Genomic DNA, 20,592 nt, shown 5'->3' with positions numbered 1-20,592 from the left:
AAACTGCTACATCGCACAGCATAAGGACCTGAAAATAAGAGATTGCTTGGAAACAAATGGTTTCTTTAAAAACTTTCATTTATTCTAAGAAAAATATTGAATTGTTGTTTTTATTGGGTGGAGTTACATTCTGCAAGTGCCAGCTGACATTGTTTGAAGTGGAACATTAATTTCTATGAATTAACTGTTGGTGTAACAGACTTATAAGTGATTACACAGACAACCTGTTGCATTTTATTACTTCTTAATGTTTGTGTTATGATTTACAAAGAAGAAACGTAAAGCAACATTATCTGTATATCTTTTTGTGTTGATCTTGTCAGTTTTACTTTCTTAACCTCTTTTAAAGAAACATCTATGGCTAAAATAGATCATAAGTAATACTGAAGATCCCATGAGATAGATTTTTGCTAGCATTTTTGTTGCCTAAACTCTGCTTTGATTCAGTTTGATGAGTTCTGTTTGAATACCTTTATGTTCTGATACTAAATTCTGTGATAATCAAACAAATTACTAATGTGCCAAAAATGGCTCCTCACAACTCTTATAACAAGCACCCTTTTTTTTTTTTGCATTTTGGACTTTTCAAGATTCTCACATATAAATTGCAACTGTTTACATTTTCAAATTTTTTTGAAGGTTTACCAAAACTGTGTTGTTACAGGTATCACTGAGTCAAGTCAGGAGCCTGTTATTCAGTTGTTGTCATTGGTTGCTCTCTATTATATTTGTTTTCTGGTTTATTATACTGTTCATGAATCAGGCCGTTAGTTTTCTCATTTGAATTGTTTATATTTGGTCATGTCTTGACCTTTTATAGTTTACTATACTGTATGGGTTTTGCTTATTGTTGAAGGCTTTACAGTGACCTATAATTGCTAGAATCTATATATATATGTCTTTTGGTCACTGGTGGAATTTTGTCTTTTGATCATTGGCAATCATACCACATTATTTTATATTTGTATTGTGAACAGTTATTTAAGCTGAAAAGATTTCCTCTATAACTTGCTTTAAATAAGAAAAAAAAAGAAAAGAAAAGAAAGATTGACAAGAAAGCTTTAGACTATGTTGTCCCTAACTGAATATCTCTCACAGATAAGACACTATTACATCATGTACATGTAGATTCAATATTGGACAGGAAAGACATAGTAGATATCAAATAGATTCGATACCAGGCAGGAGAGGGACATAAACGTTCAACTTGGGTAGTTTTAATATAATAATAAGTACTCTTTGGTCGGGTTGTTGTCTCTTTGACACAATTCCCCATTTCCATTCTCAATTTTAAACTCAGTGCAATATAGTTTGAAGAACAACTTCTCCATTGTTTTGAGTAAAGAGAAAACATTTATAAATAGATGTATCATTCTGATTGTTTTCCCAGCTTTAAATGTTTTTGATTGAAAAAAGAAATGTGTTTGTGACTATCATACTAACAACATGAAGTCATTGGCTTTACATTAGGTATAAATAACTGAGATGAACAAACTGTTGGAAAAGTATCAAATTTTTGAAATGTAGCTTGTAATTTGTTTCACATCCAGCCATGCTGAGGATGAATAATATACAATAAATATGTAGATTATATTGGGGGAAAAGTGAAAGATTTAGTACACTTATATTCATAGGATTGTTGAAATTGGTCAATTTTGTATTTTTATCTCAAAAAAAATATAAGGAATAAAGTTTATTAAAAGATGGACAGGAAAGAGGACTTTGTGCAATTAAGCTCCAACATAACTATTTGAGAAAACTAATTATTGCATCTCTAAGTTTACTGATTCAGTAAATGGATGTTGGTATTATAGAAGGATGGATTATCATTATGATCTAGTTAATCACTACCACTGCACAATGTCCATTCATTAACATTTCATCACAGTTGAGAAAAGTGGAAGTAGGAGGGTGTGGAAGCACAGATGTTTATCGCTAAACTGAAAGTAAACCAGCCATGTGCTTGCTTTCATCTGATTAAATTAGCAGTAATAATTGGAATTAGCAGGTAGAAATAATTCCAACAATAACCTGTATGTATACCATTGTCTAGTGCGAGGTTAATCAAGTTCACAGTACATGTTGGTATTTATTACAGGTGTGGTCTGTTGCCTCTTATTTCAGTTTTCAGAATTGTTTTTAGTCTTTTATCATGGTTATGATGTTTTGTGTGAGAAGAAAGGGATTCATTTAATATCTAAGACTTGCCTTATTTTTCCTTATAAGCCAAGAGGTAACTTTGGAATTGTTCATATGTGTATAATTACTACTTATGGGTTTCACAGAAAATTTGGCCACACCGCTTATTCTAATCTTTAGACAATCTTAACATTGGTGATATTTGTTGCATGGATAGGCACCACTGATTGAGGAATAAAAAGTAAAATGTTTGTTCTAAATTCCAGACAGAATTAATTACAGATTACAAGGCTTATATTAGTATAAATTATGTGCAGGATAATATATTGTTTAAGATTTGACAGGACAGTCATAGGGTGTGGGTGGATGTTATGTAACTATTATGCTGTAATGAGTAATGATATCAGGGCATGACCAACATACTCATTAATGTAGAATTTTAATAGTGCAAGATCAAAATCAAAGCCGAAATTATAATGTTTGGGGGTTCTAAGCCCCGTCAGCAATATTTCTGAATACAGTTTATGATGGTCACAATTCATTTAAATCTTCTGTTCAATTCTTAGTGCAATAAATACACTAGTTTTTGGATTACATGTTCTTTTTCTCAGTATGATATTTTACATGAATTCTGTGTACAAAAGTGTGTTGTTTATTTTCAGATGGTTACTATCCACAGATGAACAACGATTTACAATGTAATCAGCCTCGGAGTCCAGGATTTTATAACCACAGAACTCTGGATGTTCCAAAAACTATCATGGACGTAGATTATGATCTGCTGCAGTCTGGGATAGCTATTCTACCAGGTAATGCTATATATATAGTCATTTTAAACATTGTTGTTACTTTTATAAGTTGACTTGCTCTTATGTGGCCTTACTTTCAGTTGTCTTGGTCTATTATTTCCTTACTTTCAATTGTCTTGCAATATTATAGCTTTACTTTCAGTTGTTTTGCCCTTTGATGCCTTACTTTCAGTTGTATATATTGCTCTTATGTGGCTTAATTCCTAGTTGTCTTGCTTTTATGTGGCCTTGCTTTCTATTGTATTGATCTCATGTGGCCTTACTTTAAGTTGTTTTGTTCTTATGTGGCCTTGCTTTCAGTTTTCTTGCTCTTATGTGGCCTTACTTTCAGTTGTCTTGCTCTTATGTGGCCTTGCTTTCAGTTGTCTTGCTCATGTATCTTTGCTTTCAGTTGTCTTGCTCATGTATCTTTGCTTTCAGTTGTCTTGCTCATGTATCTTTGCTTTCAGTTGTCTTGCTCTTATGTGGCCTTGCTTTCAGTTGTCTTGCTCATGTATCTTTGCTTTCAGTTGTCTTGCTCATGTATCTTTGCTTTCAGTTGTCTTGCTCTTATGTGGCCTTGCTTTCAGATGTCTTGCTCATCTGTCTTTGCTTTCAGTTGTCTTGCTCTTATGTGGCCTTACATTCAGTTGTCTCGCTCTTATGTGGCCTTGCTTTCAGTTGTCTTGCTCTTATGTGGCCTTACTTTCAGTTGTCTTGCTCTTATGTGGCCTTACTTTCAGTTGTCTCGCTCTTATGTGGCCTTACTTTCAGTTGTCTTGCTCTTATGTGGCCTTACTTTCAGTTGTCTTGCTCTTATGTGGCCTTGCTTTCAGTTGTCTTGCTCATCTGTCTTTGCTTTCAGTTGTCTTGCTCTTATGTTGCCTTACTTTCAGTTGTTTTTCTCTTATGTGGCCTTGCTTTCAGTTGTCTTGCTCATCTGTCTTTGCTTTCAGTTGTCTTGCTCTTATGTGGCCTTGCTTTCAGTTGTCTTGCTCTTATGTGGCCTTGCTTTCAGTTGTCTTGCTCATCTGTCTTTGCTTTCAGTTGTCTTGCTCTTATGTTGCCTTACTTTCAGTTGTTTTTCTCTTATGTGGCCTTGCTTTCAGTTGTCTTGCTCATGTGTCTTTGCTTTCAGTTGTCTTGCTCTTATGTGGCCTTACATTCAGTTGTCTCGCTCTTATGTGGCCTTACTTTCAGTTGTCTTGCTCATGTGTCTTTGCTTTCAGTTGTCTTGCTCTTATGTGGCCTTGCTTTCAGTTGTCTTGCTCTTATGTGGCCTTGCTTTCAGTTGTCTTGCTCTTATGTGGCCTTGCTTTCAGTTGTCTTGCTCTTATGTGGCCTTACATTCAGTTGTCTCGCTCTTATGTGGCCTTACTTTCAGTTGTCTTGCTCTTATGTGGCCTTGCTTTCAGTTGTCTTGCTCTTATGTGGCCTTACATTCAGTTGTCTCGCTCTTATGTGGCCTTACTTTCAGTTGTCTTTCTCTTATGTGGCCTTGCTTTCAGTTGTCTTTCTCTTATGTGGCCTTGCTTTCAGTTGTCTTGCTCTTATGTGGCCTTGCTTTCAGTTGTCTTGCTCTTATGTGGCCTTGCTTTCAGTTGTCTTGCTCTTATGTGGCCTTGCTTTCAGTTGTCTTGCTCTTATGTGGCCTTACATTCAGTTGTCTCGCTCTTATGTGGCCTTACTTTCAGTTGTCTTGCTCATGTGTCTTTGCTTTCAGTTGTCTTGCTCTTATGTGGCCTTGCTTTCAGTTGTCTTGCTCTTATGTGGCCTTACATTCAGTTGTCTTGCTCTTATGTGGCCTTACGTTCAGTTGTTGCAAGCTCTTATGTGACCTTACTTTCAGGTGTCTTGCTTACACATGTGATGAACTGTGAAACTCAGATCAAGAGATTGTGAAATTTTGGTCAGGAGTTTAGACCTCAGATTAGGAGGTTTTTTTATCGACATTAATTTAAATTAGTCGTGAATGTAGCCGTCTGATTTAGAATTGTCTTTTAGTGTGTTTTTTCTTCAATTTACCATCTGAATGTAATATATCAATGTGTTACAGTACCCTTGTACCTTGTCTATTTGAATGATATCATTTGAAAGAAATATTGAGAAGATTCTGTTCTGGTTTTGCATTTGATTGTTTGACACTTATGTGGTCTTACTTTCAGTTGTCTTGCTCTTATGTGGTTTCAAGAAGTGGTGAAAAGATAAAAAAAAACAAAACATAAAGTGCAGAAGTATAACTCTGATTCTATATTGAGATTAGTCTTAACTTCAAACCTAATAGGATTAGTGTCACCATTATGACAGGCTATCAGTTAAATATAGAAATCTTCAAATACAAATGTAAAAAATACTTAATTGAAATATAGAGAAATGACATGTTGACAAGGTGAACACATATTTGACATGATATAATGAGCTTATCTAATTATGACAAATGTCATACATCTATCAGCAAAAATAGAACCCAAGGTTCATATAGTGTAGGATACAGGTTTTTGTATTTAATACCTTGACTGAATTTTTAATCAAACCATAAAGAGGTATACATGTATGAAAATTGGAGTAGTCCAAAACAGGTTTAATTTAATCCATTAAATTTCATATGGATTTAAGCTTTTGAGAGATAACACCATACGCTAAGTGTGTAAAATATTTCATGAAATTTAATTAGCAAAGCATGAAAATAATGACTTCTACAATTAGTTTCACTATTAGACCTGAATATACCTGAAAAGGTTATATAAGTATGCAGTCAGATGAACTACTTTATACTGTACCAGACACACATCCTCACAAATACTATGATAATTTAGTGTTAGTGTAGCATTCGAACTGAAAACAATTGAATTATAGACTTAAGTAAAGCAAAGCTCTCAGAAAATTAACAAATGTAGAAATGGACATTTATTTATCGTAAATATGTTGAATATGACTGCTTTGTATATAATGCTGCCATAGATTGCAGAGAAATTTCCTTATTTTTTGGTTTCAACATTTGAGCCTCATGCAGTTTTCCTCGAAGTCATATGGAGTCATCAAGTTGAAACTTTACAAAATTTGTCAAGATTAGCCTATATATTCTTCACTTGTTGAAATAGATGTCCTATATATAAATTAGATATATACAAGTGAAAACTGTTGATAGCCCTAATTGTCATTCTATTTAGATTTGATTGGGCCAATGGGATGATATATGTATTTATATATTATATCATCCATTGTTAAGTTTACCACCTACTGCCTAACTGTAAAATAATATTGTGACATTCCTATCCAAAGTTTGTCTATAATAACATGGAATAGAGATTTGTCCCAATTTGTTAGGTAAACATACAAAATTAATCTGTCAGGTATTAGGTCAGTTTTGTCATGTTTCTGTCCCCATTCACTAAGTGAACATGACTATAGTCACATACATTATTTACGTTTTTTTTTTAAACGAAGACTTAAAATTAAACTTCAAAACTTCCTCAGTAGTTAATGATAGTGTAATGATTACACCAGTATATAAGAGGAAATTTGGTATGATTGACAATGCAACAACTTTCCATCAGAGACCAAGTTACTTGGAAGTAAGCAACTATAGGCCATCTTTATGGCCATCAGAAAAAGGTTATTTTCTTGACCTGTGTTAACCTTTAGTTAACTTTTACCATTACAGGTGTCATGCTTGATCTATAAAATGATCAATCATATTCATTTAAGAAGGTGAAAAGTTTCACAGTGTGCACTTTTATTACCGGGGTCAAAGATAAAGAAACAGTGCCCTTATATTTGTATCAGTGGTCCCAGAGGTCTCAGATTTAATCAATAATCTTGTTTAACTGCAGTTAAAGTCCAAAATGTACTTGATATTTGGTGCAGTAGAGGCCAATTTTCTATTTGACCAATTCAACATTTACTTGACCTTAGGTGACAGACTTTGAGGTTATATTACTTTTCTTTGCATGATTCTTATGTCATTACGATTTGGTTACTGAAATAACATAGCAGTAATAAGAATATGACTCAGTGTTAAGAATTTAGGACAGTTTACTTTACTGCATGGTTATCCAAATGTTTTTACTTTATACGACCCTAATGTAATATTTACAATAAACTTGTAACAGATTAGTTAAAGTTTGAACTAAATATTTTATTGATACTAAAAAACGGTTTGACTCTTAAAAGTATTTGTTAGTATGAGGTTTGATCTTGGTGAGGAATTTATGTGACATAATAATATTGTCTATGATCTCCTCTTTGAAGTAGCAGATCAATACCTCAGTAAGAATCTATATCTATGCTGTTGTAATGTTGTCTGTAAGATTTGTGCATGGAGAACATGGATTTGTCGACCACTGTTAAAATAAATCTCTGTTTAGTAAGTAAATATTGAGAAGGCTTTGAAATCTCATTAAATCCTACTACCCTTGAGATTTTGTAAGTTTACAAATCCTCTAGTGAAATGTTTTATAAGATTTGACATGAATGTAATGAACAGTTGTCAAATTTAGATTGCTATGTCATTGAGACCATTGCTATATACTTGGCCTTGGTGGTCAAGTGGTCTAAGTAGTTCATCTACTGTATCACTAGCCTGTCAACACTGAGGTTGTGAGTTTGAATCCTGCACATGTCAGGTGTGTTCAATTCCAATCTTAATTAACAAGGATTGTCATAATTTCCTTCCAACGGTCAGTGGTTCTCTTCAGGCACTCCGTCTTCCTCCACCAATAAAAACTGACCACCATGATATAGCAACTAGTGCTAAAAGTGCTGTTAAACACCAACAATTAATCAATCTATATACTAAACATCTTCTCTCTAAGACTGGATAATTTTCTGGTTTCTATGAAAAAATCTGCTCTGCATTTATATAAGGTATATCTTCTTGCAAAAATTGTCCATACGTTTTTACAACATGATCCACAAAAGACATAGAAAATAATTTCTATCAGAGAATGTGTCCAATGTTTCTGAAATAAAACAAAAATATAAATAAAAACTGGTTGTAAATTCATAGTGCTAGTACATAGTTATATGGGACCTTGTAATGACATTAATATAAGTTAAAAAGTATTTTTATACAACTTAGTTTTGTGTAAGGTAAATATATCAAAATGGTTTTGTGTATAAATAGTCAATTAAATAGGGCAGGTTTGAAATTTTCAAGGCCGTAAGTAATCTTTCAGGAACATTATATTCTTTTATTTAGTGGTCGTAACATATTTTTACTTTTGCTTTTTCTAGGATGTCGAGATATGCGAGGGGGAGCAGTAATTTTCATTTTCACAGGAAGTTCTCTCTGGAAAAATCAACAGGTATCCAGCTCAGAGTTAGCAAGACTCCTTTTGTATTATAGATCTGTTCCAAGGTAAGCAGCCTGAAAATAAATATTCCTGTTAGCAGTATATAATTATAACAGTAACAAAATAAAATAAAATTTGAAAACATTAAAGTATACCCCCAAACCTTCTTATATTCATAGCAAGAAGGTCACCATACAGCACAACAAACCATTCATCAAAATGTTACTTTCTCAAAGTCTTAAGAATGAATTCAAATTCAATGACAAAAACAAATCAGATTCCATAATCCCACTTTATAATGGAAAACATGCTGTAACCCAGACTTTGAAGAAACTGTAATAAACTATCAAGAATACATTGGAAAATCAAGAGAAATCAGGAGCTGATTATATATTACAAATTATATATTAGATTTTCAGTGGTTAAAACATGAAAATCAATGGTTTCAATATATGTATATGGAGAGTAAAATTGTGCAGTCTATTAAATCATAGACATTATATTCATAAATAGAATATTTCCCTCCAGAATCTATGGTTTTAATGATATGAATTAAGGAGATGTGGTTGTCAGTGAAAGAACTATAAACCAAAGACCAAAGGACAAATGACAAGGATGAAAACCATTACAGGTCACTGTATGGCCTTCAACAATGAGCAAAACTGATATAGTACTGTAAGCTATAAAAGGCCCCTGAATAACAAATTATGAAATAATTTTAAAGATAAAAAAAAAGCAAAAGAAAATTATGACAGACAGCAACCAACCAAACCACTAGATCACAGGCTTGGTACTGCCTATGAAAATGTGACAAGATTAAACATGTTTGTGAGTGGTCAGTACAATACTGATCAGTGACAGTAAAATAAATCATTTAATTATTGATAATTATTACGATATCATTGTATATTTCAGAGAGGAAGTTAAACAGAAAGGTCTTACCATTGTTGCTGATGTCAGAGGCTCCAACTCTTCTACAATTAATACTTTGTTAGAGGCTATATATTTATTAGAGGTAGATAGATTGTTAGAATTCAGATTTTTGTATATAATAATCATCATAAAACAAAAACATGAATGCTTATAAAAGTGGTCAGGGCTATTCCTATATTTACTTTGGGAAAGACTTTTTTCTTTTAATCTCTTAAACTCCATACAATATAAAAAAAAATTTAAACTAATTTTTGGAGAATTTTTGTAAGCAAATAAAAACACTTTCATATTTTTATTCAAAGTGAATACTATTTATTTCTTGAACAGCTTTAACAAGATGCCAAGGTGTAATAAAAACTATTACACTGTAGTCAGAAAAAGTAGATAGTATAGATCATTAAGATCCAAGTTGGAAAACACAAAATGTTTTCGTAGAAAAAGCTACTGGTATTAATCTCTGGAAGGACATACAGTTCCTGTTGCTTATATTGAAAATTTGGAGTTCTTTGGTTAAAACTCTTGTAGATGGTTGTAAAGGGTTTGTGCAAGGACTACTAGGAAATTATAATTGTAAATATAACCCTTTACCACCCGCTTGCAGTAAGTCACTATTCCAGAAACATTGATTGGAAGAAATTTGTTTTCATCTGTTACACTCTTGTATACTCATCACATGCAAAGAGAGTACTTAAGGTCTAAAGATTAATAGTTCTTATTAAACGAAAAAATTTATTATACTGGGTACAACATTTCATAGGATCAGTGTCAAGGATAAATATTTTTTTTTCAGATAATGGCTGTATGTCTAAATCACATTTAAATACAAAGTTGTCCTTGGCATTATTCCGTTGTAAGATTATTGCCAAACCACATATGAAGTAGTGTCTTAAGACAAGTATTTGTTGAGGATATTATTCACAGTAGCATCTTACATTCAAAGTGTTAAATTTTTTGCAAGCTGAGAAAAGGGTTGGATATGTAGAAAAATGTATTTATAGTTTCATAAAAGAAAACAATGTTTTTGTTTTTCATCAAAACGATTTTGAAATAAGCCATAAAAATTTTTCACAGCCTGAATGTGAGTTAATAATTTTCACTATTATTTTTTCCAGGGTAACATACCAAATTGTATTGCCTCATTATTATGTGTTGCTGATCTCCATACTGAACCATTGGTGCTGAAGTCTCCTGTGTATGACAAAAAGGCATCTTTTAAGGTATATTTTTGTTGTTGTTATTAGAGTTACATGTGGCCACGTGAAGCTGTAGAGCTACTCTATGAATATGAAAAAAATTCAAAGAGATTTAGGATGATAATTTAGGTTAGATTTGAGAAAATGAAACTTTATTAAAAATTCAATTGCCTAATGGTTTAGAAAAACTATTTTTTGTGGTTCATATTTCATTTAAGGTTAACATTGCTTGCTGGTATAATGAGAAATAATAACACGAATTAATGAAATCTTAAAGATATTGAAGAAAAGTCATATGAGAATACATAAATCCTATAAATCTATATTCCTTCCAATTGTCTTAGGATATTTATTTTTAATTCCTTGGAGTGTAGTACATTTGTTGCTCCCTATTTAATGTATATTTACTATATACAAAACTCGTCAGTTCTTTATATGTATAAGAATTCAGAAAAAAAAAATTTAGACTATTGCATGGAGCTAGGATGAGTATAATGCTGAAGATGGAACATTACATGTTTTAAGAAGAATGGAGAAAATTTGATCAATAGAGAAAACACTGGTTAACCAAGTATAGGGTGGATCTCATTTCTTTCCTTTAGATATTTTGAAATAAAATCTATTTTATGATATAGTAACAGATACTTTACAATATTTTTATAAATTTTCAGAGCTGTGTTTTACTGTCAGTTGAACAACTTTGTGATTCTATAGAACTAGACCAGCTACCATTAATATTCCATGGATTGTTTGTATACTGTCACGAGGACTGGGTTAGATTTCATATGGTATGTCAGAAGATTTATCATAATTATTCTTGTATTTAGAAATTGACAGGAAGTTTTAGTTTTCTCAATTGAATTGTTTCATATTTTTCATGTCTGGCCCTTTTATAGCTGACTATACTGTATTGGTTTTTCTCATTGTTGAAGGCCGCAAGGCTGCATTTTATTGCTAACATCTACTTCATTTGAATTTTGGTGGATAGTTGTCTCATTGTCAATCATACCACATTTTTATATTGGATTTATTTTCATTAGTGAAAAGTAATTTATTTGAAATTTATTTTAAGCGTTTAACAGAAGAAATATCCTAAATTCCCTAGTATTTTCTAATATTCTTTAAAATAAGAAAACAACACATAATGAAATACTTAATAGTCTTCTGAAATTCATGCACAGTGAAATTTTTTGACAGAGACTCTTCCCACTTTTAGTTAGACCAAAAAATCAACTTATTTCAATGTACAAGACAATTGTTTATTTATTAGTAAGGCTTCAGACAATAAGTCAGATATTTAAAATGCTTTAGTGCACCAAAACCAAAAAACACCTAAGCTGCAAGCCTAATCTGTGTAAGGTCAAATTCCACTAGAGGGAGTTTCAACCTTTTATAGATTAAGTAGAATTACATCATTATTAAACTGAAAATTACCAATTATAATGTATAATGTAAATCATGATGGTACCAATCACAGAACAGCTCATCTCCTTTAGACATGTATAATGAATTGATATGGTCATAATTATAAAATAACTGTTTACAAAACTTTTGAATTTTTAAAATGCTAAGGATTTTCTACCCCAGGATTACCGTAGCTGTATTTGGCAAAACTTTTCGGAATTTCAGGTCCTTAATGCTCTTCAACTTCTTAATTTTTTTGGCTTTTAACTTTTTTTGATTAGAGCGTCCTTATGAGTCTTTTGTAGAGGAAACGCCTGTCTGGTGCACAAAATTTTAAGCCTGGTATCTATGGTGAGATTATTTAGGCTTGATAGTCACCACCAGCACCATTCGAGACAGCTGTACTGTCTCAATAGTACCAAGATAAATGCATGATACAAATGTCCATGTGGTCATTGCTTGTTTATAGAATAACTTTCATATGAGAAGTTTTAGCTTGAATTCTAAATGTTTTACTTTTCAAAAAGATAAGATATTCACACAAGCTGTGTTTTATATTTTCTCTCTAAAGTATATTTTTCTGCTTTCTGTGATACCGATTGAGCATCTCCAAATTTACAAGAAAACAGAATGCTGTCTTATTTCCATATAAAGTGTTGTAAAATCATTCATTTCTTTCAGAAACTGGATCCATTTTTGTCCAAATTGCGAGCTACAGCCAAATATTTAATATGTGTAATGCAGGATTTATCTGATGTTGATGTAGTGCCAAAAAATTTTGATGAAACAACTCGGACAATCAAACATCATGAAGAATCAGTGAAATCGGCTTTATGTGATCAGAGATTAATTTCATTACAATCAGATGGAAAGGGAATAATAAGTGATTTACAAAAAGAGGAGGAATATATGTCACATACAGAAGACTATAGGTATTGTCCTTATATTAACACTGAACCACATATTTCACATCTAAAAATTCATTGTACTCTTTATATCGATTGTTGGGAAATACATACCAGACCCCATAAAATGTATTTGAATTTACTTTTTTGAAAATTTCTGTGTAAAAAAAGCTGAACAGTTATATTATATCAACTAAGTTCACTGTGAATATTATATGGACTGCATAAAAACTATTGAGTAGTTATTTAGACCAATAATGTTTGTGTGTTTATAACATTTTAGGGACTGTATGAAAGCTGTTGACCAGTTATACATTCAGCTACAGAATAGTATGGTGAAGTTAGTAAAGTTATCAGAGAATAGATTGAGAAAGCTGGAGAAATGTCTACATCTCAGGGAATTCGAAGAAGAGAGTAATAAGGTTTGTTCTTTTTAATTATTGTATAAGCTATTTCTGCATGTAAAATAAACCATTAGAAATTTATGTTGTAATGTAAGGGAGATAATCTGACTTAAATTTTCATAATCAATAATAAAATAATGTCTATACAAAAAACACTTATATTCTCTGCTAAATGAACTTGAGCTTCTTTTTTTTCATCATTTTGCTAACATATAAATCAAAAACTAACCTTAGATGATTTTGATATCTATTGAAGTTGTTTTGGCTTTGATGCTAGCATTAGGCTTCACAAACTTTTGACTTGAACAAACCTGATGAGGCATATTTCAGGAACATGAAATTGGTATCACAAAATTATCTGAACAATATATGGACATCCGATATTGCAATAATGTAAAATGGACAGTTAATATGCTTGATAAGAGCCCTTGACGTAGCATAAGAAATTTTTACCGAAATTGTTTTATAGATTTTGTCTAGACTTGGACTTTTTAGATTTTTCCAAATTTGTGTGTTTGACAGTTTGAGTACACACATGATTGTGATTAATTTTGTTATAATTTCCTCATATTTCAAAGGTCCTCCTGATGAAGATTACCAACCTCCTAATGGAATCTGAGAAAAAAATGGAATTATTTTAGTAGAGTAGAAGCAATTATTAAAATTTACCAACCAGATTCCCTATTTACAATATAATCTAGAATCATGAGTGCATATCATGTCCTGTTCAAATGAATGCATGGAGCATCCTCCCTAATTGATCTAAATATTAAAATGGGTGTTGATATAATGTTTTTGAACATTAAAGGAAGATAATTGTCCTTGACTGTACTGTTAAATATGTAAGAGGCAATTTTAGTATAATTATTATAAATGTCAAAGCAATTATTGTTAGTGTTTATTTTGTGAATCATTTAATTATTTCCCTTTGGTAATACTATAATACTGTCATTAAGTCATATGATGTTTTTTAAATGATTTGTACTTGGTGTAAAGAGGTCACGGATCTTTACCATGACAATTTATTATATAATTTAAAAAAAACAACATTGAAAATGTACTCTTTTTAAAAAAGGAGGGGGAGATCCAATAAATTTGTTAAACACATTTTTAGCTTTTTGAACCAAAAGACCAGTGTGAGTTATTGTTAATATTTGACATTAGTTGTCTGAATTGGTCTTATTGTTAACTTTTACCATAAATATCATGTCAAAGCACTTAACAGTCAATTGAAACCAACTTGGCCTTTTCCAACCTTACAGTCTTTTAGTTTCGATTTTTGGTTGGTAATGAATTGTTTATTTGGTAGCTACATGCAATATGGGATCTGTTATTGTTTACTAATATTTGACCTTGCATCAATCAAATTTTGTAAACAATGCAGTTTTCTTCTTCATTTTCAGCCCTCTTTGAAATATATGAGCATCACTTGGTATTATATTGAGTACTTATCATAGCTGAGTTTTGTTTTGATCTACTTTCAACACAATTGAACTCACCAAATTGATTTTTCTGCTCAGCTAATCTTTGGAATATTATGCTGCTATTTAGTATGAAATTGTATAACAAATTATTTGCAGAGATTTGTTTTGGTTGACATATTTAAGACCAAATTTCGATCCATGGATTTAGACAATTTCTTAAAGATGACTTTTGTCACTTAATATTCTGTCTTAATGGCAGGCATGCAATTAATTGCATTCTATAAGGATATCTTCTTAGCACAATATATTAACATGCACATAATTTGCTGCTCTCATACAAATGACAAACTTCTGAATCCATGATTGGAGATGTGTAAATTTTCAACTGTAGATTTGCTGACATTTTCTTATTTCACATGATAATTATAGGTTAGTTAAATTCCTGCAGAATGAAATTTCATCTGGATTTTGGCAATTGTTTTTGTGATAGGACATGTAGGATATTTATAAAATTTTCACTTGGAAAATTTCTAAAAATTTAGAGATTCTAATATCTAGACTGATTCTATATATATCAATGAGACAGCAACCCAATGACACGAATAACAAAAACACATCTAGAGATAGATAAGATGAACACAGTTACTAGCTTACACATGTTTGGCTAGAGCAGTAGTGTAAAGCTGAATATTAGTTTATATTGAACATATCAACTCCCCCCTTCTCCACTCCATCACTACCGGTACTTGTAAGTGTTCTGTAAAAAAAGGAGATTTTAATCTAGTGTATTTTACTTAGCCAAATGATGAACTTAGAAATCTTTAAAAATAATCAATGTAAACATCTGAGATCAATCTCAACATAACCCCCCCCCCCCCCCCCCCCCCCCCCCCCCCCCCCTTCCCATCACTACTTTAATTTAGTGCATTTCTCTTAACCAAATGTAGAACTGGGAAATCCCTGAGAAAATAGTTGTAAACATTTTAGATCAATGGTTTATCAATCTGTTTCTCAACACTGTAACATCAGTGATGAAATGGATTGCCTTCATTACATAACTCAATGAAATGTATGACTTATTGATTCAGGTAATGGCTTGTTGTCATGTGAGGCTGTAAAAGTAACAGGATTTGTATCCATCCTCCAAAATGATGAGGTGTGGGATCAATCTGCAATTCCTTATCAATCTCCTTTTCAATCTCTGTAATACATTTTGTAAATTTGAACAGATATTGTGAGCACTCTAGATGTTCTAATTATTGCAGTTTGATCTATCATTGTCCCAGTTGTGTATTAGAATAGCAATACAGGAAAAGAATGTTGTAAAAAGTGGTAGAGAGTTAATTATAGTGTAAACTGACCATATGTATTGTTTATTTAACTGTCCTTTATGTGTTTTTAGTAGAATTATAAAATAATGATATTTGAGCAGATAAAGAAAGGGTCTTTTCTTTGTTATAATGGGTCAAATTTAATTTTGGACAAAATATCAATCTAAAATAGATATTTGAGACTATATATGGATGTTGGTATTATTGATTTACTTATGTCTGGATATACATGATATACTTTATTATAACTCCGGGACAAGCAACAGTTTATTGAGTTATAAGTGTCATGTTGATAAAGTATTAGTATTAATTTTTATAATTTGACATTTGTAGTTATTCAGACAGGAAAGTGTTTTCTGTGGTGCATCTGAACTGAAGATTAAGTGGATAAAAATCTATAGGGTTTCATAGTACCATTTTACCCTTTCATGGCATAATTATAGCAAGAGCCACGTGCAATCAGTTAATGCACTAATTGCCCAAAACTTTTGTGGCCCATGGCATGTATTAATTTCCTACTTAATTGTTTCAAAATATGTGAAATGCTGTATCAGGTTCTGAAAATTATGATTCCTGTAGATCTTGTTTAAAATGCAGTATACACAACCAAAATAATGGGAACTAAAATATTTTCATCAGTTATTATTGAGTTTAATATCCAGTGATCTCAAGTTCATACTCATATTCTATAAATATAATATAACACTCCAAATGAACTACTGGTGATAGAAAGTTATGGGAGCATTAAACAATACATAGTCATAACTGAAGTATCCTTTGAAGAGCCATACCAGAAACATACCTACCCAACAGTCTATCTCTGAAGTAACTCTATTGGTATGTTTCATTCATCACTTTACAATGCCCATCAATAATTTACTTCTTGGCACAGTCACTGTATAATGTCCATTGATAATTAACCTGGCACAAACTCTATAGGTCTATATTAACCCTGCATTCTTGGACAGAACTTCAAAAACAGATTGACACAGTCTGCTGTTTGTTTACGTTAGCTGTTAGTACATATTTATTTTCTGCTGACTTGGCAGTCTGTATGATAACCATATGACTGGTCAGCATCCAGTATGGTAAAGTCAGAAGTCCTGGACCTTTCTGGTGTGAAGTCCAGCGACCCTTTACAGTTTTAGGGGTTTTTATTCATGGTATATTTGAAAAATGTCAATGTACAAGGTTCTTTGAACTAGTAGAGTGATTAGATTTTTTTCCAAAGCAACAAACTCCAAAATGTTGAAATGGAATAAGTAGTTGGTATAAGAATGAGAGTAATTGATGCATTACTAGAAATTTTATTGCAAATTTCTTCAAATTTCCTTTGATCATATATGTGATAATTTCCATCTCAAGCTACTTATCTGACATTGGTTTTTCTTGGTAGAGGAGAGTGAGAATGCATGATGTCTTAAGCTAATGTCATTGATGTTGTCAAGGAAAATATTGAAAAGCAGATTTTCTATGATGTTTCAAACTCCAGGAAGTTTCTCCTCTAATCTCTTCTCAAGGTTATCACCCTTTGATGAGATTGTATCTGAGAAACTCCCTCTCTCTATTTCAAAACCATAGATTGTACAAGGCAAGTAGTGCTTATGGATAAATATCAAGAGAATATATTAAAGTCATCTTCTTCTTGTTACATGTAAGCCATTTCTTAATCATTGATAACTGTCCTCCGTCAACAGTATAAGCATAGTTGCTTTGATATATTGGTAACCGGTAATCAAAATATTCACTGCATATTCATCATTTAAAAAAATGGAAGATAAAAATATTTTACTACTCATTCAACTTTCTTGATTAGATAAGATAAGAAATAAAAATTATAGGAAAATACTTTTTTTAATTATTTTCGATTCTAAAATCAGCATAATTTTTTTCGAATCACTTTATAGTCATATGAGCATATACAATAAAACTTGTAATAACTACAAATCATAAACAACAACAAAAATAAACAGATTTGGGATTTAAGAGGACCACTAGGTTTTCAGATACATAATCATTTATAGCAATTTTGTTAAAAAAAATGTTTCGTAAATTTTTGTAATTTTTACAGTATATTAGAAAGTGGTTTTCATTGTCTGTTCTTTTACATGTTAGACACTTTCTTTTTTTACGAGGTAAATTGAGATATCTGCCCTTTTCTACTCAAAATTAATGATCGCTAATTCTTTTTGTAAGTAAGTGTATAGTTTCAAAATCTGGATATCTTAAATAAAATTCTTCATCTTGTTTGACTTTTGCTTTTATAAAGAAAAAATTCTATTTTGGGAAGAACAGTAATGTTTCAAAGTAAAGTTACAATTTCAAACAGTGTAAAACTTTTGATTAATGTTCATAATGATTGGGTGGAGAGCATGAGAACTCATTAGAAATATCATCTGACTAATTCGAAGGTTAATGATTTACAGTAAAATATGAATAAAAACTTGTTTTCACAGCAGACAGCACATGTCCAGGATAGTTAATAAGTTCCCTAGATTGTTTATTTATTTTAGTATGACTGAAAACATCTGTTTTTATGAGTCCAACACCAATTCCTTAGTTAATATCTAATCTAGAATTAAGCCTATTTTATCTCTTGGCTTTATCATCATCAATTCTACTAAAATTACAGAGATCATTTTCTATTTTATAGATAACTGATGTTTTTGTATGTATTGGCAGATTCTCTGCTTTGATCATAATTTTTGGTAAATATGAATTATCATAGTGAATCATAGTCATCTGGGTTACAAGGATGTTTGATAACTTGCAGTTTCTATGGAGACTTTGATAAATTTTTGAAGATGTGCAAGTTTTGAAATCACTACAATCTTAATGGTTTATATTATCTGAGAAGTGTGTCAGACTTGTGCTTCAGCAGATTACTGATTCTGATAAATTTTTGGAGTGTAATGTGGATATATGTTCTGTCCACAGGACATCTATTATTATTTAATTGTAATTTTTGAAGGATAAAAAGTATATTTTAAGTGATTACATGAAAAATCCAGAATGTATGATAGAATGCTGGAATATGTTGTAAGTACTTTTAGAATATTAAAGATTAAAAGTAATACCAACAGAGCACTTTCTATCTCTCTGTAAAAAAATGTAATATTTTGGTGTTCAGGTGCAGATATATTTAATTTTTGGTGAGGGAATTGATTTGTGCAAGACATAAATTGAATTATTAGAGATACTTGGAAATGGAGATTTTTTTGATTTTTTTTTAAACAAAAATAATGTTTTCTTTTTATATTAATTCATGTTAAGTGTTTAATCCCTAGGATTATATCATTGTATTTATTTCATTTATTTCTTGTAAATGTAACATTTTTTTTTTATTTTGTTGAAATTTATTGAAAATTGCACTTGCATGTTACCCTTTCTTAATAAGGAAACTGCTCACAAATACAGGAAACATCAAGTGAAATTCAAATGAGTTTGGACTTGAAAGGAAATTTGCATTCAGATGTTTGACTGAGCAGTCTGTGGACTATTGACTAGAAAATGGTGTAATCAGACATGACATTTTAGTTGCTATGAAGTGCAGAGGACAGGATCAGTCACAGTAATAGAAAATTATTATTCATGAAGGTTTCTTATAATTAATTTATTATTTGTTAAAGCTGAACATATAATCATAGTTGTGGTAGCTGAAATCAAGAATTTATTGTTTTTACTCTTGAAGTACATTCGTTGTAAACTCTTGAAATTTTATTACTATCCAAGAGGCTTTGCTCTATCTCATTACTAATGGGACAAAATGTTTTTCAGTTGCAGTTTGAATTTATTTCTTCAAACTTTTTAATTGCTGTGTCTTTTTCATCTACTGCTAGAGAACAGTTGTAAATATAAATCAAGTGAAGTCCATGGTCAACTTTTAATATGATGGTAAAATTAATACTTCGTTGAATATTTGAATTCTTGGTTCACCTTGATCCACAACATACATGAAAATTGGTAACCCTCGAATAATAATGAATCCACAGTATCTAGTTATCAGGTTTTCCAAAGTTGTTACTTAATTGTGTGCAAGAATAATTACGCTAATTGAAGTGCAAAAAGTTGACTGACATTAACAGGTTATCTTTGACTGACTTTAGATAAGGAAGACAACATTAATGAATTACAACTGTGATTCTGAATAAGTAATGAAGACATTGGGTTTCATTAGATAATCATGGACTCTCTCAATGAAAGACTATAGTGTGTTCAGTTGGATATTATGTACGGATTATTATGTGACAAGAGGGAAAACTAAATTATTTTTTAAGATTTTTAAAATAAATTAAAATATGAGAAGATATGTCATATGAAGTGCAATGTAAATAAAAAAAAGCTTCACTGTACTCCTTTATTTTGCTTCATTACAAAGTAGATGAATTTGCAGCACATTCTTTTGGAAAACTGAGTTATCATTGTAGGTTACATCTGACCTTGACCTCGTTAACATGGATCATTGATTATGTATTTAGTTTATGTGATTCCCATAGTAAAACCTTTATCTTAAAGAATTTCAACAAAATTCTATCATAATCAGTAAAGCAGGCGAGGCAGTTTCCAGAGACATTTCACTCTTGTGTGTATTTCTCCTGACAGTTGAATACATTTTTAACATAGATGAAGTATCTGTTCCCAATAGACACTAGTACTTTATAATATGAATTGTATTCATTTAAAAGATGGTGTCTTTTTCTTTGAAATATTCAATTACCTTTTGTTAAAAGTATAAAGACAATTTTTTAAAACTTCATTTGCAATATCTGTTTTACCT

General features: G+C 31.3%; 1 protein-coding gene across 3 annotated transcripts in view; it reads left to right on the top strand.

Moving 5' to 3' along the window:
• LOC127702659 (uncharacterized) overlaps positions 1-20,592 on the top strand; it is an 86,352-nt gene that overhangs the window by 44,849 nt on the left and 20,911 nt on the right. For all 3 annotated transcript variants that reach the window (XM_052206950.1, XM_052206949.1, XM_052206948.1), the window contains exons 5-11: positions 2,802-2,948; positions 8,163-8,286; positions 9,137-9,236; positions 10,267-10,371; positions 11,019-11,135; positions 12,433-12,683; positions 12,940-13,078. In XM_052206950.1, the coding sequence (XP_052062910.1) occupies positions 2,802-2,948; positions 8,163-8,286; positions 9,137-9,236; positions 10,267-10,371; positions 11,019-11,135; positions 12,433-12,683; positions 12,940-13,078 (983 nt within the window). The remainder of the gene's footprint in view (positions 1-2,801; positions 2,949-8,162; positions 8,287-9,136; positions 9,237-10,266; positions 10,372-11,018; positions 11,136-12,432; positions 12,684-12,939; positions 13,079-20,592) is intronic.

Source organism: Mytilus californianus, unplaced genomic scaffold, assembly GCF_021869535.1.
Source record: "Mytilus californianus isolate M0D057914Y unplaced genomic scaffold, xbMytCali1.0.p SCAF_5, whole genome shotgun sequence".
NCBI classification, from domain to species: domain Eukaryota; kingdom Metazoa; phylum Mollusca; class Bivalvia; order Mytilida; family Mytilidae; genus Mytilus; species Mytilus californianus.
Note: the sequence above shows the minus strand (reverse complement) of the source record. Positions and strands in the feature narration are given on the sequence as shown.